This window comes from Notechis scutatus, chromosome 1, assembly GCF_049901735.1.
Source record: "Notechis scutatus isolate UNSWTSFEM ecotype Mainland chromosome 1, rNotScu1.2, whole genome shotgun sequence".
Classification (NCBI taxonomy): Eukaryota; Metazoa; Chordata; class Lepidosauria; order Squamata; family Elapidae; genus Notechis; species Notechis scutatus.
This window is the reverse complement of record NC_142009.1, coordinates 246,364,651-246,391,213: the sequence shown is the minus strand read 5'-3', so window position 1 is coordinate 246,391,213 and position 26,563 is coordinate 246,364,651. Positions and strand designations below refer to the sequence as shown.

Sequence of the window (26,563 nt, the reverse complement as noted above, 5' to 3'; positions counted from 1 at the left end):
GTTTCACATGGATAGTTTTTAATATACTTTATATTTATATGAAATGAGGTTGAATCTGGTAAAGCAAGCAAATAAAGTTAGATTGTATAAAAGAAAGTGTGTGGGTGTTTACTCACCAGTGCTGAGTCATATGTAAAACTATTTCTAGTGATCCAGAATTTAGCAAAATTGTGTCTTGATTTAGTACATACCCTGAAATTCAGACTAAATAATTAGATGATGGTTCAAGTCATGACATAAGAAAGTGTACCCTCTCTATACGTGTGAACAGTATAATTGTAAAAAATGTGTAAGACCTCTGGGAGAGAGGTCTTTAAAGAAATATGAAGGTAACTAGATAAGAAAATTTGAAATATTGTATTCAGTATGTCCATTCCTCAAGTAATAGGACATTTTAGATGTAATCTATATTTTATTGTAAAGAAATAGAATTGGAAGGACATGATAGTTTGCGGTATCAACTGAGCGCAGGGAAATAGGGAAACATCCAATGGAGGAGGTTTAGATTCTCTAGAAGCAAACTGTGCAGTGAGACTTCTTCCACATTTTTATTTCTAGCTAACTGCAGTCTCTCCACTTGTATCTTCTTTGCTAGTTTCCTTTTTTTCATCTTCAGATCCTACACAGTAAGATATGATTATTAGACAGGAGGCATTAACCATGAAAGGTTATCTTCATATCTTGCCTGGTCATCCTAATGCAATGTAACACTACATAGTGTATTGTTTTTCAAAATTTATATTGGATTGTGACAAGCACATAATTTCATAACTAAGATTTATTTGTTAAATTTGTGTCTTCTGGAGTCATGTGAGGTGGGAAGTCATTAACTATTGCACAAGTATGGTTTGGAATGAATTATTGTGAAATTGCTGTTAGTGGTATGAGCTGGATTATCATACAACCTTGATTCTTGAAGTTCAAAGAAGTGTTTAAGTAAAATGATTTTTTTCAATCAGGAAATCATGAAGTATTTACTTATTTGATATAGAAAACCAGATACTTCAGTTTAAACGTTCAAAATGTGTTCATAACCCCAATGTGATGTGTTTTCGGGGCAAATGCTTACACCATGTAAAAGATGGATATGTAGCAAGCAACATTATGCCTTGTAGGATTTTCAGCACTTTTGATTGTGAGCCCAGATAGATGTGCTGAGTCTTGCTGAAATTATTCTAAAAGATCATGCATTATTCAGTTCACTTGCGGTCAGAGCCAAGAGGTAAAGCCTTGAGCCGTTTTTTAGAACATTGTTCTTCAGCCTGATAAAAATGGATTTGGAGCAGACGAGGAACGGAGGGGAGGAGAGGAAACGTGTTCAGTAACCATTTTCATATCGGAAAGAACACAATCACGGCACTTCCTTAACAATGCCCAGTCCTGTTCATCCCTTCTTGGAATCGGCGTCCTGATTTTTGGGTACCTCTTTTAAACTAGAGCTTCGGTCTACATGCATTGCTGCTTCTAAGCATATCATTTTTATCAGGACAAAGCCCACCAAATGGTTTCGCCGGGAACTATACTGGGGGGGGGGGGATCTGTGTGCCATTGCCAAAGGCACACGCTATTGAAACCGACCCAAGAATATCCGCATCTAAAATTCAATGAGAGTTGCTTTTTAGCTTCTGTCACTGGAGGCAAATACGGCGCTGGGAGAAAAAAAGCGGCGTACAGCCAGTCCCAATTAACCCGGTACGCCATTTGCGCAATCTACCACTCGAGTTGGTTTTCTACGCAGGAGAAAGGAGGTGCTAGTCTTTGTGAATCCGATGCTGCACTGCGGCGCTGCTTCCCGTCAACCTACCTCTTTTCCTCCCCCTCCTTTGCCCTGGACCCACCTCCTTTATTCGTTGTGATTGGCTACTCCGACAAAGTCTCAGCCGTCGATTGGAAGCCGGCTTGTTGAGGAGGGCTTAGCTGCACGCTGTGTAATAAAGTTAGTGGGGCTGTCTCAGTACGCATTGGAAGCGGCGGCGAGTTGGTCCGATCTCTATGGAGGTGACGGAAAGAAGTGCTTGGTAGCTGCTGTGGTGATTCAGAGATCCGTCCTGCCGTTCGTTCTCTCCCCCTTCCCTCTCCCAGCCCCGATCCCCGGCTCCCTCTCCCCCACCCTTCTCTCGCCTCTTCCCAGCCCTCGCCGCCGGTCCTGGGGACGCTGACGAGGCTGTAGGGAAGGTGAGGAAATGACCATCGTTGACAAAGATGATAATCGAGGGGGAAAGTCGGCGGGGCTGGTGCTGCTTGGATTTGGGAGCATTTGAGGCGGGGGCGAGCGAAGGCGGCTAAGGAAGAATCGGCTGCTGGTATGCAAAATGGCGGCTACCTAAAACCGCCGCCATCTTGTTCGGTTGCAATCTCGGTTTTGCACGTTTGCCGAGCAACAAAATGGCGGCCGGCACCGGTCTTCGCCCAGCCGGTGTCTGAGGGGGAGAAAGAGGCGGCTGATTTTGAGTGAAGGTCGTGATTATGGCTAAGTCAGGTGTCGGGATAGTCCGATGCCTTTTAGCCCTCCACGCGGCTCGACGAATAGAGAATATACTACTTCTCACCCGTGGCTCGTATTATTCTATAGGAAAGATAGAACTGTATTTAAACTCTCAGTGGAATCAATTTCGGATCCACCGCTGGGCCCCTCGCTCCGGAAAAGTTGAAACTGCCCCATCTCCGTTGCTGGAGCTGAATAGCCGGCAACTGCGGATCAGGCTATGAACCGAGAACAAAGGCCGGGCCTATTGTCGGGGTTGTGCCTGAGCCTGGGAGTCGGGCGGTGGCCAGCGCGGTTGGAAGGGATCGAGGATGACTTGAGCAGGATGCTTGAAGCTGCTTCCACAGCTTGTCCCGAGGATCGGCGGGATTAAACGGAGGGGTTTTCTTTTAGTTGGGCTTTGCCACGCCATCTCTCGCCCGCCTTGCAGGCGTATTTTTAAGGTTAGGTCGGTGGCGGGAATAATAAGAACCGTGGAGGTTGCAGATGTGGCGGGCCTCGGTGAGATTGGACGCCTTTGTGTTTTGGTTTACTTCGAAGTCTTCTTAATGTAGATAGAGGTGCAATTTAAGTTGGGGCACATATATAGGAATCCTTCCTGGAAAAGTGTGTTTGGATGTTGCTTTCGTTTTTCTTAGCTGCCTTCGGAATCCTGACTGTTTTGTATATAATTAGGATATTGCAAATTACCGGTATTGTATTGAATTTGTCAAGTTTATCAGGTTTATAAGGACATGTCATGTTGGGCACTAAAATAATACATGGTGGGATTTTTTTTAATATGGATGGTAAACTGCCTAGATTTTGCTTATGCACAGCATTTGTTGTGAAATATTTAAAATTATATAGTATGTAAGACTTTAATGGATATATATATATATATGTATGTGGAATCAGCAGGAGGCAGGGCTGACTTGAGGTGCAGATGAGGAAGAAACTTGGGTTCTGATGTCAAGTAAAATTCTCGGAAATTCCAGAATGCAAATTATATAAGATTCTAGGAAATGATGATTATTTAGACTCTGAATACCAAAATCTTTGGGAAACTATTTTTGTTTAAATCTGGGGGGAGTGCTAGTACTGAAACTTTAATCAAAAACTTACATTGTTGACTCTTTCCTTCTAGGTTTTGTTTTTCCCTATCCTGTCAATTTATTATTCTTTGGAAGATTCTTCATTGCCAAGCCGCCAAAGTGGAGAGTGCGATTGCAGAAGGGGGTGCTTCTCGTTTCAGGTAAGTAAAGCTTTTTGACAAGGAAACAGATGGGAACACAAAGCATTTTTGTCTGAAGAAAAATTTCTTAACCTTTTAAGGTTTCTTTCTTTTTGCAGTTAGTCACAACTAATGAAATTAAATACATGGCTTAGTGTATTCCACTAACACAGTTTCTAAGTTTTACAGACCATATATTAAAAGGCAACAAACAAGTATCTTCTGTGTATTTGTTGTGTTTATATAGACTTTAAGAATAGGATAGTGCTTCATGTGGTTTTAGCTTTATATAAAAAATATTAGTTGATTCAGATCAGGTTACCAGAAAATACTTAACCTGTGCAGAAGGGGGAAAAAACTAATTGTCCAGGGAAGTTTGTATTCTCAAATCAAGTTGTTTACGAAACAGTTCTGGTTAAACTACAAAATTTTGTTTTCCTGCATACAAAACAAAAATTATTTAGCAGTTATTCTTTGTTTATAGTGCTTCTTCAGGCGGAGGAGGAGGTAGGGGTGCGCTTCAGCACTATCCCAAGACTGCCGGCAACAGGTATATTGCATACTATTTGCAGTGTTATATTGGCTATTATACGGATTTGTGATGCATTGTTTAATTTATAAAGTTAAATTCCTTTGTAAATAGTAAATGTAAATTGAAAGTCTGTATGAAACCAATCAGTGTTTTGTTCTGTTAACTACTTCATGTCTTAGTATTTTAAGGTTTTTGTCTGGTATGTGTTTTCCTCTAATAGGGCATGCGTGAAAGCATGCAGAATATCCCAATAGAATGAAATCCAAAGCGTTTTGAGTATTCCACAATAGGGAACATTAGAAATTCAAAACAGCTTCCTTATTGCTGTCTCAGGACTGCAAGCATAAGTGGCTGGTAATCCATTCTGAATCCTATTTACCATCTTAAACTCCAGGAATGCAGCAGTCATTGTCTAATGTAATTTCTGCTGCAGCCATACAATGTCTGAGTCGGAGCATCCTATCCAGCCAATCAGATGACTCTGAATGTTAGGACAACTGCTGATTGACTATAGACTGGGGAAAGAGAATTCAGGCAGATCAAAAAAATTAAGCAGAAGCAGGTTAGCCTTGAAGATCAGTTATTCTAGCAAATCAGCATTTGAGATAGATTATAGAATGTCATCTATCCTAAAAAGCTTCACATAAAATTTTGGCTGGAGGACATTTGATACATGTTTAGTCTGAACAGATGTGCACTGGCCATCCAAACATCTGCCACTAAAGCAGTATTGAATGTTGCATTTTGTACTTGAAGTAAGATTCTGCAAGTGTCTTGATGCTTTTCAGGCCTCTAATTTGTCCTCCCCCCTCCCAATGTCCCAAGGAAAACCTAATGCTAGAATTAAGCTCTTAGCTGGTACTGGTAGAAATAATGGTTTTTAGAAATAATATTTCAGTACACTACTTGGCTGTGCCTAGAGTCTTCCTTCTGAGCCCTCACAAAAATAAGAAAGTCTCTTTACCTTTGGAGGACTAACGGTTACCTTCCTTGTCTAGCATATAAATAGCATTAGTAGTAGGACTGCAGGTAGGGATGATGCCTGCTTGCCTTCTGTTGAGTCAGATTTATCCTGGTGTTTAGGCATAAGAAAACAAAAGGAACACTGCTTACGGAATGGGGTGGAAGATTGCTTATACAGGCAATAGTATCTGAAATTCAGTTTATAATATGGATTAGTCAATATCAATTTTGCAAGTCTACTGTTTTCCACAAAGTAGAAATTCATAGATCTTTGAATATATAATTAACTATCTTCTCCAGCCTCTTGGACTTTATCCAACCAGTGAAAGCAGAAATGGAATCTCTGGACCCAAATTCCCCATAATTTAGAAGATTAGAAATGCAAATTGTGAAATATTTGAATATTCAAGGACAGTTTATTCCATTTTGCTTCAAATTTAGAATGAAGTGCCATAACACCATTACACAGGAAATGGTCTATCCATAAATGGAATGTTCCAAGCTTTAATTCCTTCTTAATTATTTTTATTTCATTATGTTTGACATATGTCTCTTACGTCTGCTGAGAATTTTTAGCTATAACTGCTCCTGTAAGAGAATTCTTCAAATGAGTTCAAAGCTCTAAAAATGAGTTCAAAAGTGATTAAATAATAACTATTAAAAAATCCAGGTTATAGTACTGCAATTTCAAACTTTGAGTTTCCCGATTTGAAAACAAGTTTAAAATTGAGCCTATTGTTTCCAGATTATATGGGAATACACTAGGTTTTAATAAATTATTATTCTATTTCTAAAGCGAGTTCCTGGGGAAAACCCCAGGGCAAAACGCTCAGAAATGGATTCCTTCACGAAGCACTAGACGAGATGACGACTCCGCAAATGACAAAGAACGACATGATGCAATCTTCAGGAAAGTAAGAGGGTAAGTTTTGAGGTAACAGTTTAATTGTCAGTGGCATTTTATAATCCAATATGTGATTCACATCTAAGACACAGAATGTATACTTGTTTTCCCAGCCATTTATTTCCAATTGAGATTTTCCTAGTTGCAAAGCCACAATTTTCTAAAGGTGTTCTTGAGTTCTCTTTGAGCATAGAATCTAAGGAGCCTGCTTGGTATAGAGACAAGGTGGAGGGCACATGTTCAAATCATCTCAGCCATGGAAACACAGGAGATTTGGGGGCAATCGTCCTATCTAAAAACTTTATGGAGACAAATTGAAAAGATTAATAAATATTGTGAGGTGGGGGGTTTTTGTAGATCCAGTCCATTAGACTATAACTAGTTCAGCCCATATTGAGTTGCTTTTGTGGTCTTAAGAATGCTTGATGGCATTCTTAAACTGATGATTCTGGGCAGAAGCCAAAAAAAAATTTTTTTTATTAAGCTTCTGCAGTGTTGTGTTGATTTGGTAGATTGTTTTTATGTTGAATTAGCATAGTCTAGGCCAGGAGGAAGAAATTACTGATTCACTAAATGTTGTTGAATTATATTTCTCAGAATTTATTACTGTTCTGATAGATCCACTGGACTCTTGACACCAATGCCCATATTCAATAACATTTGTGTGTTTCATGACTGCTTTGAATCTGGGTCAAGGCTTTGCATTTTTACTCTGTCCTGCATTCTCTTGCTTTTTACTTTGTATTTTATACCCATTGTTCAGTGTCTTGATTTTTTATGGCATTACCTGTTTTATTTCACACTGTTTAGTCACCCTATCTCTGTTTATATTATTCTCCACCCCTTTTTGTAGTACCTGTAATTCAGCTCTTAATGTCTTAGTTTTATTAGAAGGCTGCTCATACTACCCTGTTTCTCCAACAATACGGCCTCCCCCAATAGGAAGTCCCAGCATGTTTTATAGGCATGAAATGAAATTAAGCCCCTCCCCCCAAATTAAGGCCTATATTAAAACATGCGAAATGGAGGGGAATGGTGGGGGGGCTTGCCATTAGGAAGTACTTTTGTTGCACACCCGGATATGGTGCTGCCTGCGTTGACCCCGATACGAAGTGCCCCACCAACGCCGAGGTCAACATCCAAGCCATCGCCGCCCGCCCGCCTGAAGATGCAAGGGGGGGGAATTAAGTCACCCCCGAAAAGACGGCCTAGCCATTTTTTCGGGGCTCAAAAAAAAAAAAAGACCCGGCCTTATTATATGAGAAACACGGTAGGCATTTCCTATCTTAATACCTTGCTTTATCTATCCCCTCCCTCCCCCTTGAGTTCTTCACTTCTCATCTCGATCTATTTTTTTCTTTTAGTTTAACGTGTTTATTTCATTATCCTTGTTTCTTAGCTTTCCTGTTTTTTAGGACCCACTTAGCCTGTACCTAGTGTATTGCTTTATTTATTGCCAAATCAGCACTTACAATCGGGGCTTTCAAAGTATCTGGACTGTAATTCAGATTGATTTTGAGTAACCAGTTACACAATTACCCATTTAGTATAAGACTTAATTTCCAACAGATTAAAATTGAAAACTGCTTGCAGTTTAAGATTAATACTAGCAAAAAGTTTTCATAAGTTAAACTGCAGTAAACAAGTCAAATCTTGACTAAGAAAAGCCTTGATTTGTTTTCTTTCCTTTAGCATACTAAATAAGCTTACTCCTGAAAAGTTTGACAAGCTATGCCTTGAGCTCCTCAATGTGGGTGTAGAGTCTAAACTCATCCTAAAGGGGATCATACTGCTGGTAAGATAACAAATTTATTAGAAAAATGCTGTTTAATAAAATTTATATTATGTATGGCAGGTATAATTGTTCAAGGTTCTTAAAATGTACAGCTTGCAAGTTGTTTACTGTACTGTGAACATGGATATTATATAGGAGTTGTGTTATAGAACAGAGCAACTTAGAGAATGGATTATTCTCAAATGATCCACTGTGTAGCGGCACTGTTTCCTGTGTATGCTTATATGAATCAGTTGAGCTTTTTCCTATCTTACTAGTAAAGATAGAAACTTCTAAGCGCAAGAGAATACTGTCTCATAGCAAATAATATGGCTGTAGTGTGACCTGAGAGAAAACACTGAGCTGGTGTGTTTCAGATGTCATGATTGTTTAGATAATCTTCAACCAGGTTCCAAGAGTAGAAAGCAGGCATGGAAATGCAGCTTACCTTCCACTATTGTGTTTGTTAAAATACATTAGATTTTGTTTATTGGACATTAATACCTGGTAGATTAATGAAATTGTCCCATTACTTAATTGTTTTGAGGAAGAGCAAGGTAGGGAATCTTAACTACACTATAGTTTTTTGTACTGCATAGTTGTCATTGTGAATTTCTGAAACATCAATAAAACTACATAGGATTAGGTAAGATCATTTAAAAGTGCAGGTTTTAAATATTAAACAAACTTCCATATAATTTATGAAGTCTCTGCTTTCAGATCGTAGACAAAGCCCTTGAAGAGCCAAAGTATAGCTCGCTATATGCTCAACTATGTCTGCGACTGGCAGAAGATGCACCCAACTTTGATGGCCCATCCGCAGAGAGTCATCCAGGACAGAAGCAAAGCACAGTGAGTATAATTTTCTTTTGGACTAAAGGCATTATGAGAATTGGTATTTTAAAAAGAGAAGACATTAACATGTTTGTGTTTTAAATCCTAGACATTCAGACGCCTCTTAATTTCTAAACTTCAAGATGAATTTGAAAACCGAACCAGAAATGTTGATAGTAAGTTTTCAAAATATTGTATTTCTTGGTTTGCTTGTTTTTTTGTCATAAAAGTGGAACAATGTCTAAAACTTATCTCGGTTTTTAGTCTATGATAAGCAAGATGGCCCCCTCCTCCCAGAGGAGGAGGAACAGAGAGCTATTGCTAAGATCAAGATGCTGGGAAACATCAAATTCATTGGAGAACTTGGCAAGCTTGATCTTATTCATGAATCTATCCTTCATAAGTGCATCAAAACAGTAAGTGGTTTTTTTATCTTTACTACTATGTAAACTTCTTGGTGAGATAGCTAGTAATGTAAAAAAAAATTGGGAAAAATAATTAAGTGGTATCTACTAGTGACTACATGGTGGGCAAACACTGTTAACAATAAATTTCCTAAAATAAAATTTGTTCCTTTTTATGCATTGGCTAACATCTTAAGGAAAACCTGTTAGATCTGCTTGAGAAATCTGGATAGAAAATTCTAGGTCATATGACCAATGCAAAGCACTAACCAGAACTAAAAGGTCCTTACCTTATTTGTATTTTCATGTGGTTGGATCTCTTATGAAAATGTTGCTAATCAAAAGTATCAATTGTGTTGATGTTCTTTTCATGAATCCTTAACATTTTACACTAGTTTATAGATGGAATGGAATGTTGAGTTTGCATAAAACACTGGACTGAAAGGGAATTGTGTAGCTTGTTTGGCCATAGCATCTTAAGTGAAACAGCATTTGTTTTGCTACTTGGACGTATTGTTTAATGTTATTTAATACCTATTTCATTGATATATGTCTTATAAAAATAAGTTGTAAAATGGCAGTAAAAAATGTTCTATGGTTTAAAATTACCCAGCTTTTGGAAAAGAAGAAGAGAGTCCAACTCAAGGATATGGGGGAGGATTTGGAGTGCCTCTGTCAGATAATGAGGACAGTAGGACCTAGACTAGACCATGCAAAAGCCAAGGTAAGCATCAGTAGAATTGCATATATCTATATTTATGCTATTAGTATTCATTCTCCGGGGATAGGTTATTGTAGATAAAATATTGTGGTTAATGTTTAATTCGCAAATAAGAATAACTAGTACATATTAATGTTTGTTCTTTTTGGTAACTTGTCAACTTGCCAAATTTAATGAATTTCTTTCTCAACAGTCCTTAATGGATCAGTACTTTGCCCGTATGCGCTCCTTGATGATGTGTAAGGAATTGCCGGCAAGGATTCGTTTCCTGCTGCAGGTAAGAGTATAAAATTGCTTACTGTGACAAATCTAGCATATATGCCTTGAAGCTAACATTGTTCTGTTTAATCCTTGAAGGATACTGTGGAGTTGAGAGAACACAATTGGATTCCTCGCAAAGCTTTTCTTGACAATGGACCAAAGACTATCAATCAAATCCGTCAAGATGCTGTGAAAGTAAGTATTTCACAAGATACGGATTTAGCTGTGCAAGTCATTAATAGGCATTAAATGCTGCTTTTAATTTGATTTTCAACTGACTTTCTTTTTAAGGATCTGGGAGTTTTTATTCCTCCTCCTCTGTCTCAAGGAATGAGAAGTGACTTCTTTCTGGAGGGACCGTTTATGCCACCCAGGATGAAACTTGACAGGGATCCACTTGGAGGGCTTGCTGATATGTTTGGACAAATGCCTGGTAATTATATTACTTTAGTGAAGAAATGACACATGTGTCTTCTACTTTCTTTAATTACTTTGATAAAGATATCCTGAATTATAATCCTCTTGTCTTTTGTGTGCTTTATGAATTCAGGTAGTGGAATTGGTACTGGTCCGGGAGTTATTCAAGACAGATTTTCACCTACCATGGGGCGACACCGGTCAAATCAACTTTTCAATGGCCATGGGGGACACCTCATGGCTCCTGTTCAATCCCACTTTGGAGAGCTAGGCAAATCCTTCTTGAAAAATCCAGTAAGTGACTTTGATAGAAGATAGATGCTGTTTTTTATATCTAAGAAATGTGCAAGGTCATCCATCATGAATGACTTGCACCAATAACAATAAATAGCAATAATTTAAAACCACTGTTCCTTGTCCTGTGTTTAGAACACCACTAAGAAGGTCTATTGTATTCTATTCACATAGACCAGCTTTCAAAAACCTGAAGACATGTCTTCATAGTCTTTTCCAGGTTAAATGTATCAGCTCACTCAGCTATTCCAAATAAGCCTTTTCTTCCAGCTCTTAACCGTCTCAGTTATTCCCCTTTTTTTATTCAAGTTTGTATTTTTGGAAGGATATTGACAGTGCCAAGAAAAGATACTAGAGTTTAGTTATGATCTAATTAATACAGAGTAGAATGCAATAATTATCTTGATCTTTAAACTGCACTATCATTAATGCAAATTAAAATTGTGTTTTTCTTGGAACTGGATTATGCTATTAGCTCATCTTGCAATTTATGAGATAATTCACATATATGGTACAGGCATGGTTCATTCTTCTTAAAATTCATCTTGTTAGTTTCTGTCCATTGTTCTAGCTTGTCACATCCTCTTGAATCCTGAAACTGTCCTCTTAAGTATTTGTCTTGTTTATTAGCCAAAAACTTCATAATCTTTTGGTGTTTTTAACCCATTTTATAAGTCAGTGTTGAATAACACAGAGCCTGTATGTTCAGCTAAGTCTATATCCTCATAACAGTAATGCAGGCAGCTTAAATGTTGTCATCATCTTTACAAGGATCTTGTAGGAAACTTGATTAAATGGTTTGGAATTATGTTTACTATATCTCTGTAGTCAAGCAAACAATAGAGGAACTCTTTGCCATGCTTTATTATTTCCTAAGGACATGCTATTCCTGCTAAGCAATATATTCTTTTCTAAATGTTTTAACAGTCATATTTCTGTTCTGGAGTTTGTCCAATATCAGCAACAAGCTTGTAGGTCTGTAATCAGCTGGGTTCTTCATCTTACTACACTTGCCCCTACTCTTTTGGCACTACAACCATTCTTGATAGCCAAGCTCGTTTAAGGCTCTTGGATATAATCAGTCTCTTCACGGACACTCTAGTTGTCCATTATGGCTTTCTTGCTTTGACAAAACTGGGGAAAAAGAACTTTCATGTTACTTTTAGCTTTCCTTGTGAACATAAGTTTATTTTGCTTCGGGGTTCACAGCCTTCAACAGGAAAGGGTTGTTTTGAAAAAAACAAACCTTACCTAATAGCCCTGTGCTTTATAGTCTTACAATGTTTTCAACACTGTCTGCCATTTATTCCCACCACAATCACTAAAAAAAGGACTATTCTTCAGTGAGCTTAAGGCAGGGGTGGGCAAACTACGGCCCGTGGGCCAAATCCGCCCGTTGGTCTGTCCAATCCGCCCGCCCCTGAAAAAAAATCGCTGCCATTGGTCTGTCCAATCCGCCCGCCCCTGAAAAAAAATCACTGGGCGTGGCGTATTGCCCCCAAAGCTGCAAAACAGTGCGGAGCGATCTAGGGGTAGGAAAAAAAGAAATTTGCAAAGGCCTCGGCTGGGAGTTCAAATCACCTTGAGTGTGACCTCTCCGAAGGTGAATCCCGCCGATCCCCTTTTTTTCTGTGGCTTCCAGGCTTAAACTTTGCAAAGGCAAAGCTTGCAGACTGGAGCGTCTTCCCGCCAAGGAGCGGGAAGGGTTCCACCTGGCGGGCGGGGCAGGCTGCTTGGAGCCACCTAAAGCTAGGCCGCTGCTGGTGGAGCCTTGCCCTGCCTTGGTGCCCGTTCCCAGCTCGGCGGTCCTGCTTGGGCGGCACTTTAAAAGCCTGCTCCCAGCACCTGAGCAACTTCCCAGCAACTTTCCGCTTCGTTTTAACTTGCGGGCGCTTGCGCCTGGCCCCCAGCCGCACGGTGGAGGGAAGCCCGGCGGGCGGGCAGGCGGGCTGCTTGGAGGAGGCGACCCAGCGGTGCTCCGGGCTTCCCCTCCGCCCGTGCGGCTCGGGCGAGGCACGGCGCCCGCGAGTTAAAACTAAGCGGAAAGTTGCTGGGAAGTTGCTTGGTTTCCGGGGCTTCCAGGGCTTTGCAAAGGCAAAGTTTGCAGGCTGGAGCATCTTCCCGCCCGAGGAGCGGAAGGGTTCCGCCCGGCGGGCGGGCGGGCTGCTTGGAGCAGGCTGCCATGCGGCTCGGGCGAGCGTGAGCGCCCGCGAGTTAAAACGAAGCCGAAAGTTGCTGGGAAGTTGCTCAGATTTCCGGGGCTTCCAGGCTTAAACTTTGCTCGGGCGGCACTTTAAAAGCCTACTCCCAGCACCCGAGCAACTTCCCAGCAACTTTGGCTTCCTTTTAACTGCGGCGCTGCGCCTGGCCCCGAGCCGCGCAGCAGAGGGAAGCCCGGTGGGCGGGCAGGCTGCTTGGAGGAGGTGACCCGGCGGTGCTCTGGCAGCAGCAACAGGCAGTTTCGCCCGGGCTCCGCTCAGGTGTCCGGCTGGGGCTGTCAGGAGTTGCTACCGCCGGCGCAGCTCGTGCGGCTCCAGTCCCGTTGCCTTGGGAAGGAAAAGGCAAAACCAGGAGCCGCTGAGCCTGAGCCTCCGGTGCCGCTGCTCCCATTGCAAAGCACCGCCGTGGCTCTTCCTTTTGCCTTTCCTTCCCGAGGCAACGCGGACTGGAGCTCCGCGGAGCTGCGCCGGCGGTAGCAACTCCTGACTCAGGGGGCCTCCGAGGGGAGGGGAAGGAAGAGAAGAGGGGAGGGAAGGGTGGGGGGCAATTCCCAAAAAATCTTGTGCTGACCCGGCCCGTCTGTCAAATTTTAAAAGTCAATGCGGCCCCGAGCCAAAAAGTTTGCCCACCCCTGGCTTAAGGAGACCTGATAGGTTTTCTATTACATCCCAAATGTGAGCCCATGAAAGGCAGCACCTTCCTCTTGATAAAACTGCTAGCTCATTGCGATTGATGCTTTGGTCCCTCAATAGGAAGTCTCAAATAAACGTCTTTTGCTGTTGCCCCAAGGCAGAGATGGGAATTGTCTTCTTTGCAGAACTTCTGTAGCCATCTTTGGCCCCTGTGGCAGCTGAAGTTAATCCAGAAGTCCAGAAACAACATCAGTAGGGAGTCTTTGGAATCTATTCCGAAGCTCCAAGGAAACAAAGCTCATTTTTACAAGTTTGGTTCTTTGTGTTCTATCATCTCTCCACTCTCCTCTGCCTGGCTTGCTTTTTTTTCTCCTTGGGGATTGCCACCGTTGTTCCTCCTGAAGCATTTTTTGTTGTCCAATACATTTTTCACAATAGCTGATGGATGAACTAGTTTGTCTCTAGTACCCTTCGCTGCTTCTCCAAAAATGCATTATGTCTGCACCTGCTGCTTATATAATACTTGCCATCTTCTGGAAGGTTTAAAAAAAAAACACGGAACTCCCCTTGTAAGTAACAAGAGTACTTCTCTTTGTCTCCATATTCTTCTAGTGTGTTTTTTAAACGTCCCCTCAGCGTCAGGAGCACCCAGGAATAAGGGAGTGGAATTGATTGGGGTCTTTTTCTGCCTCTTTCCACGGGCAATTTCACTTTCATTTACAATATTTTCCCCAGTTTCTAAAATTTAGAATAAAAAGAATGTATATTTCTATTATTTATGTAAAATCCAAAGCATAATTAATAGCTCCCAAATATTATACTTGATGCATCTTCTTTATGAACATTTGTATCGAATTCAGTGGTTCCCAAACTTTTTTCCTTTGTGACCTAAAAATCGCTTATCAGAAAGTCTTAATCAAAAGGGCTTTTTTAAGTAGCCTTAAAAGGGCTACTCCTGAGTCCCTTCCTTCAGTACTGTCATAGCTTTGAACAGTCACTGGAAAAATAGTCATAACTGGAGGGACTATCTGTATTACAAAACTAAATTATCTTTGTCATTTCAACGAATTACTATTGGTGATTTCATCAATTCTTGTCTTAGGATAAATTGGGAGAAATTCAAATATATTCTAGTACATGTGGCCATCTTTAAGTCAATTTAAATGTCCCTGTTGTGATGGATAATGGTTCGTGAGAAAAGAACAAAGCATGTTCACCCAATTTGGGGTAATTGATTCAGGTTTGGGAAGCACTGATGTAATTGCTGGGATTGAGTCATAAACTCAGAATTTATACTTTGCCTTTTGATTAGAACAGCTTGAATCAGCTTCCTTATAAAACAACCCGCCTGTAACAGTTGAGATGTTTAAAATGCTAGCTTACAATTAGCAAGACCTCGATCCACTCTTAACCAAGGAAGATCAGAGAACAACTTGGGGGCAGTTTTTTAAAATCCAACCTACCTCACAGGATTGCTGTGAGGAAAAATTGGAAATTAGAACTGATGGAAAGGTAAGATAGTAATAATAATTTCATCATGGTAGAACAAATTCTAACAAGATGTAAAATGCAGTACACATAGAATATTTGAAAAAATATTTTTATAATAAAGAAAAGTTTACTGTTACAGTCTTTATTTTTCTTTTCATTGTCTTGAAAACAGGGGCAAAGCCAACTATACCATAATCAAAATCAGGGACTTCTGTCTCAACAAGGACAGTCTAAGGATATGCCTCCACGGTTTTCTAAGAAGGGACAGCTTAATGCAGATGAGGTATGCCCTTGAAAAAGAATAGGCACAATTTTTAAAAGATGCCCAGTGATTATAACAAGACGCGTTATTACGAGGATCAACACTGGAGCTCCCCTTCTACCTTCCTGCTGTTCACTCCCCTCCCCCCAAGTTATCTATCTTTACCTTTATTCCTCTTGCTTCTCTTCTCCCCCCCCTTCTTGGAGTTTCACTCCTTCCTCCTTCTTGGGAGTTTCCAGTGTCCTATGAGCAAGATTATGAGATATGAGGGCATAAACAAGAGCTGTTGAAGTAATTTCAGTTGCTGGATGGAGATATAAAAAGCCATTATAAACTTTACAGATTGTTTTCTCAAAAATATTATTGCTATAACTTAGCAGTGCTTGTAAATAACATGCAACTCTGCTATGGGTAGTTTTCACTACTACCATAATAGAACCATACTCCAGATTTCTAATATCCAGCTTCTTTTCACAGATAAGTCTGAGACCTGCTCAGTGTTTTGTAGTAAACAAAAACCAAGTGCCAAAGCTTCAGCCCCAGATAACTATGATTCCTCCCAGTGCACAGCCACAACGTACCCAGACACCACCTCTGGGACAGGTAAATGTTTCTCTAATGTTTTAATCAAAGATTTATTGATTATATTCATTATAAAGGTGCATTATAGAAAGCATATGCACTTTTAAGGTATTAAAATAATGGGGAGGGAACAATGAAGACTATAGCCTATTTTTTATTGTGGTGATTGCATATCTGAGAATATTATGTCCTATAGAGGCACTTCGGAGCATTGCAGCACATGTCTCCAGTAAGTCATTTTCTTCTATTTAAGAGTTCAGAAGAACAAATGCTTAGCAAGATCCTGGAATTCCACAATATTTGCTTGTTTGGGAGGAAATCCAGGTAAACAGTGAGATTTGATTGAGACAACTAAGTAATATGCTTAATGGTGATCATGAAAGTGAAAGCCTTTACTAGGCTATTCCAGGATACAATTTTTGTCAATTTGCCAGTGCTGTGGAGCTCTACTAATTAAGGCTTGGTTAAAAGAATGCTTAAAGTTGCAGTTTGAAACTAGCAAATATTTTAAGATTGATGCATTACTGTTAATAAATACACCTCTAAACTTCTAGTGTTTTATTTTTTAAGCCACCTCAACTTGGTCTCAAAACAAATCCACCACTTATTCAGGAGAAGCCTGCAAAGACAAGTAAAAAGCCACCACCTTCTAAGGAAGAGCTGCTCAAGTTAACGGTAAGTTCATTTAGTCTGCTCTCAAACTACAGTATGTGATAACTGTAAAGAATTAGAGACAGAGAGAAAAACCCTTTTCCTCCTTTTTTAGGAAACTGTTGTGACTGAATATTTGAACAATGGAAATGCCAATGATGCTGTCAACAGTGTGAGAGAAATGAGGGCACCAAAACATTTTATTTCTGACATGCTGAGCAAAATAGTACTTCAGTCACTAGATCGATCAGATGAAGATAAAGAAAAAGCAAGCGCATTAATCAATTTACTTAAACAGGAAGGGATAGCTACTAGTGACAACTTCATGCAGGTAATGCATATATTCATAAATATACTTTGATGTCTTTGCATTGTTTGTTGTCAGAACCAGACACGGGAGAATATAATTAATGCTAGTAAACTTTTTTTCAGGCATTCCTAAATGTATTGGACCAGTGCCCTAAACTAGAGGTGGACATTCCTCTGGTAAAATCCTATCTAGCACAGTTTGCAGCTCGTGCCATAATTTCAGAACTCGTGAGCATCTCTGAACTAGCACAACCATTGGAAAGTGGCACCCATTTTCCCCTCTTCCTACTTTGCCTTCAGCAGTTAGCCAAGCTGCAGGATCGAGAATGGCTAACCGACCTTTTCCAACAGAGCAAAGTGAACATGCAAAAGATGCTGCCAGGTAAAGAATGAGTACACTGGGAAGTAGATGGGTAACTATAATAAATGTCTAGTTAGAAAAAATGGTTAAATATTATGGTGTTTTTAAAATATGAGCTAAAGATTGAATATATAGTATATTAAGTTGACAAGCTCAAAGAATATTTTGGACAGTTTTGTATCTTTGTATCTCTATATGTTACAGAGATTGACCAGAATAAGGATCGTATGCTGGAGATATTGGAAGGGAAAGGACTTAGCTTCTTATTTCCACTTCTGAAACTGGAAAAGGAGCTATTGAAGCAAATTAAGTTGGACCCATCCCCTCAAACAATCTATAAATGGATTAAAGACAACATTTCACCAAAACTACATGTAGATAAGGGATTTGTTAATATTTTGATGACCAGGTGAGGAATGCAACTGAAACCAGTTTGTTGCATGTCACGCATGAGCTAAAGATACTATAATATAAGCTGATTATAGCAATGGTGGGGTTATTTCATTATTCTATTTATCTATCTATATATGCTGAGCAAAGAAAAAAAATCTGCTTTTTCTTTGCTTTACATGGATGAGTTTGTTAAACAATTTACACCATTTCCTTCCAATTCTTCTAGTTTCTTGCAGTATATTTCTAGTGAAGTAAATCCACCTAATGATGAACCAGATTCTTCATCTGCTCCTTCTAAAGAACAGTTGGAGCAAGAAAAACAGCTGCTTCTTTCCTTTAAGCCAGTTATGCAGAAATTCCTTCACGACCATGTTGATCTACAAGTGAGTGCCCTGTACGCACTCCAAGTGCACTGCTACAACAACAATTTTCCAAAAGGTAAAAATAATTTTTTTTGCCTCTCCCTCTTTCATGTGCATTTGATGAGATGAGAGGGAATTCTAGCCAAGTGTTCCTATAGTCATACAGCTAGAGAAGTGCTTGTATAAGTTGGTATCAGATTTGCTTACCACTTTCTATGGAACTAAGCGAAATGACTGAACAGTAAATTTTAGCGCCACTGATGCTAAAGAAATGGCTATCTTAAAATAGCCATTTAAAAGATCTGAGTAAAAAAGCAAAATATTTCTTACAGGCATGTTGCTGCGCTTCTTTGTGCATTTCTATGATATGGAAATCATTGAAGAAGAAGCTTTTCTGGCATGGAAAGAAGATATTACTCAAGAGTTTCCAGGGAAAGGCAAAGCTTTGTTCCAGGTGAATTATCTTACTATATGTTTAACCATAGGTTTAAGCAAAACAGTTACCTCATTGTACTTGCAGATTCATTAGGGAAAACGTAGAACATACTGTAAAAAAAATCAGATTTCTATAAAGTTTAAAATTAGAGCCATGAGAATATGCCTCATGTTTTCAATAATTTTTATACTCTTAATAAATTGTGTAGGGGTTTCATATGTAGTTAATCCCCAGATATACTTGCATTTCATTTCATTTATTTTTCTCATTCTAATAATAGTATTTGGGTTTAATTGCAGGTAAACCAGTGGTTGACCTGGCTGGAAACAGCAGAAGAAGAAGAATCTGAAGAAGATGCTGATTAAACCAGCCAAAGCCTTAAATTGTGCAAACATACTGTTGCTATGATGTAACTGCATTTGACCTAACCACTGCGAAAACTCATTCCGCTGTAATGTTTTCACAATATTTAAAGCAGTAGCGGGTCAATAGGACTTGTTTCTGCATAAGGGTTTTTGTAGTATGTCTTAATCATAGTCTACCATAAAAATATTTTAGAATATCTTTAATGTTTAGATAACAGTGTATTAGCAGCATGCAATAATTACATCATAAGTTCAGAAGCAGTCTGTGTAAGGATCTTCTTTGATGCCAGTTACCATAGGCTGTTCGTTAGAAATCTGAATAGCAACACTGAATACTGTAGAAATGCACTTTGCTCAGTGTAATACTTGAGTTGTTGCAATATTTGATTATCCATTTGGTTGTTACAGAGAATCCTTAACTGTAATTGATGGTGGTTGCCGTAATAGTATATTGCCTGTATTTCTACCTCTAGTAATGGGCTTTATGTGCTAGATTTTAATATCCTTGAGCCTGGGCAAGTGCACAAGTCTTTTAAAAAGAAACATGGTTTACTTGCACAAAAATGATCAGTTTGAAGAGATGGATAGTGCCCTTGGAAGTGGTCTTGGTGGATATGAAATAAAATGGTGAGAAACTGAATTGATCCCTACGATAGTATTGGAATTAAGTCTACTTAATTTATCAAGACATGTTCATGCCCTGATTTTATATACTTGTATCTATCAATAAACATTGTGATACTTGAATGTTTGTTGAAATGGCTGCTCTTTATATTTTCTTTGAAAATAGATTCTGAAGCAGAAATTGTGTGAATTTCCCTCAATTCCATTTAATTAGGTATATTTTGTATGGTAAAGTTTCTGGAGATGGCAGCCCTGTTTCATTTTTTCCCAGTTGTGAATCATAAAATCACTTGTTATTGATTCATATGTCAGAATCATGATACTGTTTGAGATCCATGTAATACTAACTTGTGGAAGTGCTTGATATTTTTTGAGTTCTTTGTGACATCTTCTAAACCAGGGTAAGACAACTGAAATAGCAAAGTGTTGAAAAGGTAAATTGGTAAGATTAGTTGTTTCCTATTGTCCTAAAATGTATTTTTTAAATATTCCCAGAAATTCTGGGAATTCAAGTTCAATAATGTGGAAAAGAAAGGCTGCACAATTCAGCATTACAATTCTGCAATCAAGATTATATGAATTGTAAGCCTCAGACAGCAATATTACCATTGCATTCCCCCCAAGTTTTTTTTTTATAAAAACAATATCTGAAGAACTAGCTTGAAATCCTAAATATCTGCTATTTTCAGATTCAAATAGTTAAAATTCAATGCCATATTGTTTTGTTTTTATTACCTTAAAAGAAAAGTATTGTGTTCCCTTTCCATATGTTTCAACATTTGAAATATTGAGTGTTGGGTTACTCTGCTGAGAAAAATTGCAAAAGAAAGGGAAGCTAAAATGATGTATGCATTGAAAGTCCTTTCCTACTCTAATGGACAGGGAGTTGGGGGTGGGACAAAGTAAAGTTATAATCTTCCTAAAATTTAGGAAACTTGCCTCATAGCTCCAATATTTGACAACACTGGAATCAACAGGTTAGTGCCAAAATGGAGCAGAACTACATAGATTATTATGTACTTAACATTGTCTTTAAGTATTAGCCTTGATTGATATAAATGTATTCTTAGTTATTGTCTCAATTTGACTTTCTATGGACAAATATTGTATAATCCCAATATATTTTTCTGAATATAATTAATTCCCTTCACTGCCTTTCATAAGCTACTTTGCTTGATTAGATCTATTCCCCCCTCAAAAAAAGAAACTGGACAGCATTTTCCAGAGTCTAAAACACCCACAATGTTCCAAATGGCTTCATTATTAAAGCAGTATTTTTCAATTACCCATTGATGTCCAACAGATAGTCTTGCACTTGCAGTATGTAAATTCCAGGCTCATAGGTATCAAGGTGGAAGGAGAGTTTATGGCATTTTTAGCCTTTACTGATCTTGGATTCAGTGTTGCTATCATCAAAGTACTCTGGAGAAAATAATTACATCTATAACCTAAAGTTGGGTGACAGTTAAAATTCATCTTTAAATTTTGTTACTAATGAAGAGGAATTGGTGTAGTGTATGCTGCTTTCCCCCTTATTTTTGCAGGCACTATTAAGTTACTTATCTTAAATGTTCTGTAGTTGGTTATTATGGCTTAGTTTATACACTTCATGGCTTGTTCAGAAACCCTAAAAATAGTTTGGATTTACCTGATAGGCAAATCCAAATTAAATAATGGAATAACACAATCTACTGTACTTTTGTCTGTAGTTAACCCTTGTTTTTCCAAGCCTCTATCAGCTCCATTTTACAGAACATGGTCTAATATACATAGAAACTTTACAAAAGCAGAATAACTTGTATATTACTTGGATAATATAAGGCATTAGTTATTTTTTTACATGAAAGATAGTGTGTTTTGTCATGTTTTTGCCATCTTTGTGATTCATATTCTTGTAATTATTGGCTATGAAATAAACAGTTGTATCAGTGATACAAGTAATTTAGTCAGATTTCAAAAGATCTGACAGCTTTTTTGAACTGTAGGCTTGAGAAGAATTGTACACATGTGGAAATTGATTAAACTAGAATAGGGGTATGTACAAACTGGAAAATGGGTTTGACTCCATGCATAAAACATGCATGCTGGGATTTTGGGCAGGCTTATTTAGTAAAGATCCAACAATTTGGTTCTGGCTTTAACCTGAGAAAAATCTTTAGTTGAAATAGGGCAAGACTGATGCACCTCACCTTCCATTTTGCCTATGTATATCAGCCCAAGACTACCTCATCTCCAGTACCACTCTTGAATTAAAGCACAGCATATAGGACTGGGCCATCCATCCCTGATTCTATCACCTTTATAACAAAAGTGATTGCTGTCACATTCCAACTAGCCTACTTGCTTTCCCACCGTCTGACCAGCATGTTCCACTTACCTCCCCACCCCCATTTTTATCTTCCTTGCTGTCCCCACCTGAATACCTTTAGCCAGACCACATTCCAAGTGCAGGCCTAGCAAGTTTTGATCCAGGGAGAAGTCACCTGATATTTCCTCTTCTATGCACCATTGATACACAGAATGTAAATTTGTGCACAAGTTTAGTATAGCCCATTTTCAATCTGGTAATTTAAAAGGAACAATACTTTTGAAAGCAAATCCTTTCTAAACTTGATTAAGTCAGTGACTTCCTTAATTAAGATGTTTCAACTGAAAATTGAAATCACTACTTGATTTGTCAGATCTGGCAGTACTAATTGCTAATCCAGCCTTTATTATACAGTAGATTGGACTTGGCCACTTTTTGTAGCCCATTGAAATTCGCTAAGGTATATCTCAATGCACATCTGAGATTCACAAAATGTGATTTGTTGAAGAGCAAAAACCATGGGATGCTGTTACCAAGTATCACAAGGGCTATAAATGGAAAGAAAAAAAGTCTAAAAGATAAGCGAGTAACTTGCAATCTGTAAAAGGATAATCAATAGGATTGTATACGGGTGGGATTCAATTTTTTTAACAACTGGTTCTGGACGTGGCTTAGTTGGTGGACATGGCTTGGTAATGTGATTGGCTGGGCGTGGCCAACTCAACGTCACATCGAGGGACACATCTCACCTGGCCTCGTGATTGGGGATGCTGCAACAGTCATAAGTGTGAAAAATGGTTATAAGTCACTTTTTTCAGTGCCATTGTAACTGAATGGTCACCACACAAAGTACCAGCAAAGGAGGGGGGAAAAACTCCAGAGAAGTTCCAGAGACAGGAAGTCTAGTCCTACCAAGAATGTAATAAGGGTTAACGGAGAGACAGTTTCTGCAAGCAACACCAGAATGTTTCCTTCCTGCCTTCCTTACAGGATTAGGCCACTAATTTCTTCTAACAACCGGTTCTCCGAACTGCTTAGAATGTAAACACACGGTTCTAGGGCGAACTGGTAGAATCCCACCCCTGATGGTATAGATATATTTAGAAGAAATATATTACACAATGGAGTTTCTAGTCACATGGGACTGAACAATATTCCCTGTTTGAAATAAGAATGTTAGGACAGACTTGATCTAATTTCCCTCCAATATTTTGATTCACAGTTCCTATCCATCTTTCAGGTACCTTTAGTGGTGGTTTTTAAAGCATAAATCTATATCAGTTAACTTCCAGGACTAATGTGCAACATAAAATTACAATGTGAAAACACCCAACTCACGGGATTGTGAGATTTTTACTGCATTGTATGATTTGCAGTGTCAAGTATTATTAAATTAGCAAACCATCAAAAGTCTAGGGACTTTTGCCAAGTTGGAGTGCTATCCACCAGTCTTGGAACTGAATATGTATCAGTTGTGCTGCCCTCAGTGGCACATTTTGCCACAAGAACAAGGCCAGTGAATTGTATTTTTCATCTTTATTCTAGGCCAATCAAGGAAATAGTGGATAGCCCCAGCTTTTGTTTCACTCATGCCAAACATCCCCTGCCAGAGAGGAAGCTGCCACCAATCGCTCCCTCTATGACAATATCAAACTCAAGGCCTGGGGGCCAGAACTGGCCCATGGGACCACCCTGGAAACAGCAAAGGACTGGCCTGTGGTGCCTCTGCCAGCATAAACGGAGTTTGGGAGGGCCACAGGTGGCCCTCCTGAGCTCTGTTTTCACTGGCAGAGGATTGCAGGAAGCCGTTGCAGCTGAAAATGGAGCTCTGAAGCCAGTTTTTGCTGGGAGAGCGCTCAAAGGTACCTTAGACACAAGTGATGATGAGTTGGCCACACAGACCCCGCCCCACCCCAAAGTCAAACACATCCCTAATGCGGCCCTAAATGAAATGGAGTTTCACACGCCTGTTCTAGGAAGTAAGATATCGGGTGAATTTGGATCACTTACAAAAGTTGCCCAACAGATGTTTTGTAGGCTCTAAGGGGAACATGAAATGAAGTCAGATGAAACTCCATGATCCTGTTTCAGCATCCTACCACGCCTGTTACTTGGACTATTTCTGAACACAATCACTGCACTCTTCTAAAAATGCACTGAACACAAGATCAAAAATAGCCTTCCTGGCTGACAAAATGCCCAAAGAGATTGTGTGGGGTGAAATGTGTTGATCAATAACAAGCTAACTCCATTGTTTCAAGGGGATAGAGATGCTGGCAGAGAACAACTGAAATCTGTTCTAAACTTGTGCAAAAATCAGAAATAGCCAGGACATAGCCCTGGAGAACATGGCTTTAGAACAAACTTTTGGAATTATACCATTCTTACTGACATCTAGTGCTATCAAAGCAGGCAGGAAAAGGGTATGCAAAATGGCTTATACATACCTAGAGTGATACAGGTAATCGTGCATTGCACAAAGTAACAAGAAGTGCATGATTCAAGTTCTAGAAGGGCTGACCAGTCCTGTAACATTATGCACAACTTCTTGGAAGTAATGAAAGTAGGACTCTGGGTACATTACAGCAGTGCCTGCATTTTCTGTGTCGCATGAGAAAAGGACATGTTCCTTCCCCTGTCCTTATCCATGTTCTGTATAGAGGGATGATTAAGAGCATCCTGTCATATGGCATTACTGCCTAGTTTGGAAGCATTATTGCTTCGGACAGGAAAGCAGTACAGAGAGTGGTCAGGGTGGCAGAAAAGATCATTGGTGGTTCACTTCCTTCTATCCAGGACATAGCATATAAGCGATGCTTGAGCAGGGTCTGCAAGATTGTCTAGGATGCTACACATCCTCTTCATGACCTGTTTTCCTTGTTACCTTCTGAAAGGAGGCTTCGTGGTATTCGAAGCAGAACATCCAGATTCAATCACAGTTTTGATCCATATAGTATCAACCTTGTGAACTCTCGTTTCCTCTTTCCTCTGTGTATTCAAAATGGACAGTGATTAATGTGTGGGTGTGGGTGTGGGTGTGGGTGTAGGTATATATACATATATGCAGGTCTTGGCGTGTTCGGGTCTTTTCCCATGTAAGATTGTGAGTATCTTGGCAACGTTTCAACAAGGTCCCACTCACCATCTTCAGGCTGGTTGCTTTCGGCTTCGTGCTTGTGCGAGCAAAGCATGATCGGAATTGCCATCTCCCTATATATACTGGTGAGGAGGTTGGCTGTGTTGTCATTTCTTGATTGGTTGATGGAGTTGATGTTTGCAGATTGGCTGGCTTTTTTGTAAGAACATGTGGCTGAGATATTGGCTGTGTGTCTATTAGCCTCCTGTGTTGCAACGACCTGGGTAATAGGCTGTGTGATGACCTTCTGAGTTCTATTGTTTTGACATCCTGGGTCTTGTGCTGTAATCTCCTGGGTTGTAATGACCTGGGTCGTGGGCTGTGTGATGACCTTCTGAGTTCTATTGTTGTGACATCCTGGGTCTTGTTCTGTAATCTCCTAGGTTGTTGGCTGTGTTGCAACATCCTGAGGTTTTGTAGTGTAACCTCCTGAGTTCTGTGATGTGATATCCTGATATCGTTTGTTGATAAGTCCCAGCCACGAAAACCAACACTGGACCCAAAACAACACATGACACTACCACCATTCTCCCTCACTAGACTCAAACCCAAACCCATCCCATAGACGAAAGACAACCACCATCCAGAAACCAGACCACGGCTGTATCACCAGCTGCCACATACCCCGACCCCCAAACCAAGCAAATGGACACATGCCATGAACACATATCCAGGCCTCAAACTTGGAGCCAAACCAAAACCCAGAACATCACATCACAGCCACCCGCTCAGAATATCACATCACAGAACTCAGGAGGTCATCACACAGCCCATGACCCAGGTCATTACAACCCAGGAGATTACAGCACAAGACCCAGGATGTCAAAACAATAGAACTCAGAAGGTCATCACACAGCCCATTACTCAGATCGTTACAACACAGGAGGCTGATAGACACACAGCCAATACCTCAGCCACACATGTTCTTACGAAAAAGCCAGCTAATCTGCAAACATCAACTCCATCAACCAATCAAGAAATGACAGTACAGCCAACCTCCCCACTAGTATATATAGGGAGACAGAAGCTCCAATCACACTTTGTTCGCACAAGCACAAAGCCGAAAGCACCAGCCTGAAGATGGCGAGTGGGACCTTGTTGAAACGTTGCCAAGACACTCACAATCTTACACGGGAAAAGACGCGAACACGCCAAGACCTGCATACCTGTACCCATGAAAATCTATGAAAACATATAATATATATGTATACAGCATATGTACATGTCTTGTGTGTAAGTATAGATAGATATATACTTTCTTTTGAGAGTAGGCAACAGAATTTCATTTTTAATTTGTGCCAGTGTTCTTACAGCCAAAAATGACAATAAAGGTAATCTTAATCTTAGTCTTAATCTTAATTATGAGTTCTATTGTCCAGGGAGCTACATTTGGTGGATTATAAGCCCTGGGCCTTTTCTTCACATTGTAGGTTCTCATTTTAGAGGTGAGGTCAGTCTCATTACACCCAAGCTCTGGAAAGTGCCTTAAGACCTACCTTTGCCAGCAGGCCTGAGAATCCAGAAGCACAGATGAACTCATACAGTGACTCCACTACTATTAATATCACATTATTATTTCCTTTTCCTGTTTTGCTTTTATGGTTTTAATGCTTTTTCAGTGATTATTAT

The 26,563-nt window shown here is 39.6% G+C and overlaps 1 protein-coding gene and 1 non-coding gene across 3 annotated transcripts; both read left to right on the top strand.

Annotated features, from left to right (window-relative positions):
• Positions 1 to 1,953: 1,953 nt before the first annotated feature.
• On the top strand, positions 1,954 to 19,613 carry EIF4G2 (eukaryotic translation initiation factor 4 gamma 2). 2 transcript variants are annotated; one of them, XM_087950949.1, is made up of 22 exons: positions 1,954 to 2,175; positions 3,612 to 3,719; positions 4,183 to 4,248; positions 5,990 to 6,115; positions 7,790 to 7,892; positions 8,592 to 8,723; positions 8,815 to 8,881; positions 8,970 to 9,121; positions 9,723 to 9,833; positions 10,024 to 10,107; positions 10,188 to 10,286; positions 10,383 to 10,524; positions 10,642 to 10,802; positions 15,318 to 15,428; positions 15,885 to 16,010; positions 16,560 to 16,664; positions 16,756 to 16,971; positions 17,073 to 17,331; positions 17,515 to 17,719; positions 17,930 to 18,141; positions 18,398 to 18,519; positions 18,801 to 19,613. In XM_087950949.1, exons 8-22 carry the CDS (start codon positions 9,038 to 9,040, stop codon positions 18,864 to 18,866), a joined length of 2,103 nt encoding a protein of 700 aa, XP_087807075.1. In that variant the 5' UTR covers positions 1,954 to 2,175; positions 3,612 to 3,719; positions 4,183 to 4,248; positions 5,990 to 6,115; positions 7,790 to 7,892; positions 8,592 to 8,723; positions 8,815 to 8,881; positions 8,970 to 9,037; the 3' UTR covers positions 18,867 to 19,613. The 2 variants fall into 2 exon arrangements, with proteins under 2 accessions (XP_087807075.1, XP_087807077.1); XM_087950951.1 differs by lacking the exon at positions 15,318 to 15,428.
• LOC113410325 (small nucleolar RNA SNORD97) lies at positions 15,467 to 15,681 on the top strand. The gene has a single exon (XR_003370655.2). It is a non-coding gene; the product is annotated as a small nucleolar RNA SNORD97 (small nucleolar RNA).
• Positions 19,614 to 26,563: the final 6,950 nt, after the last annotated feature.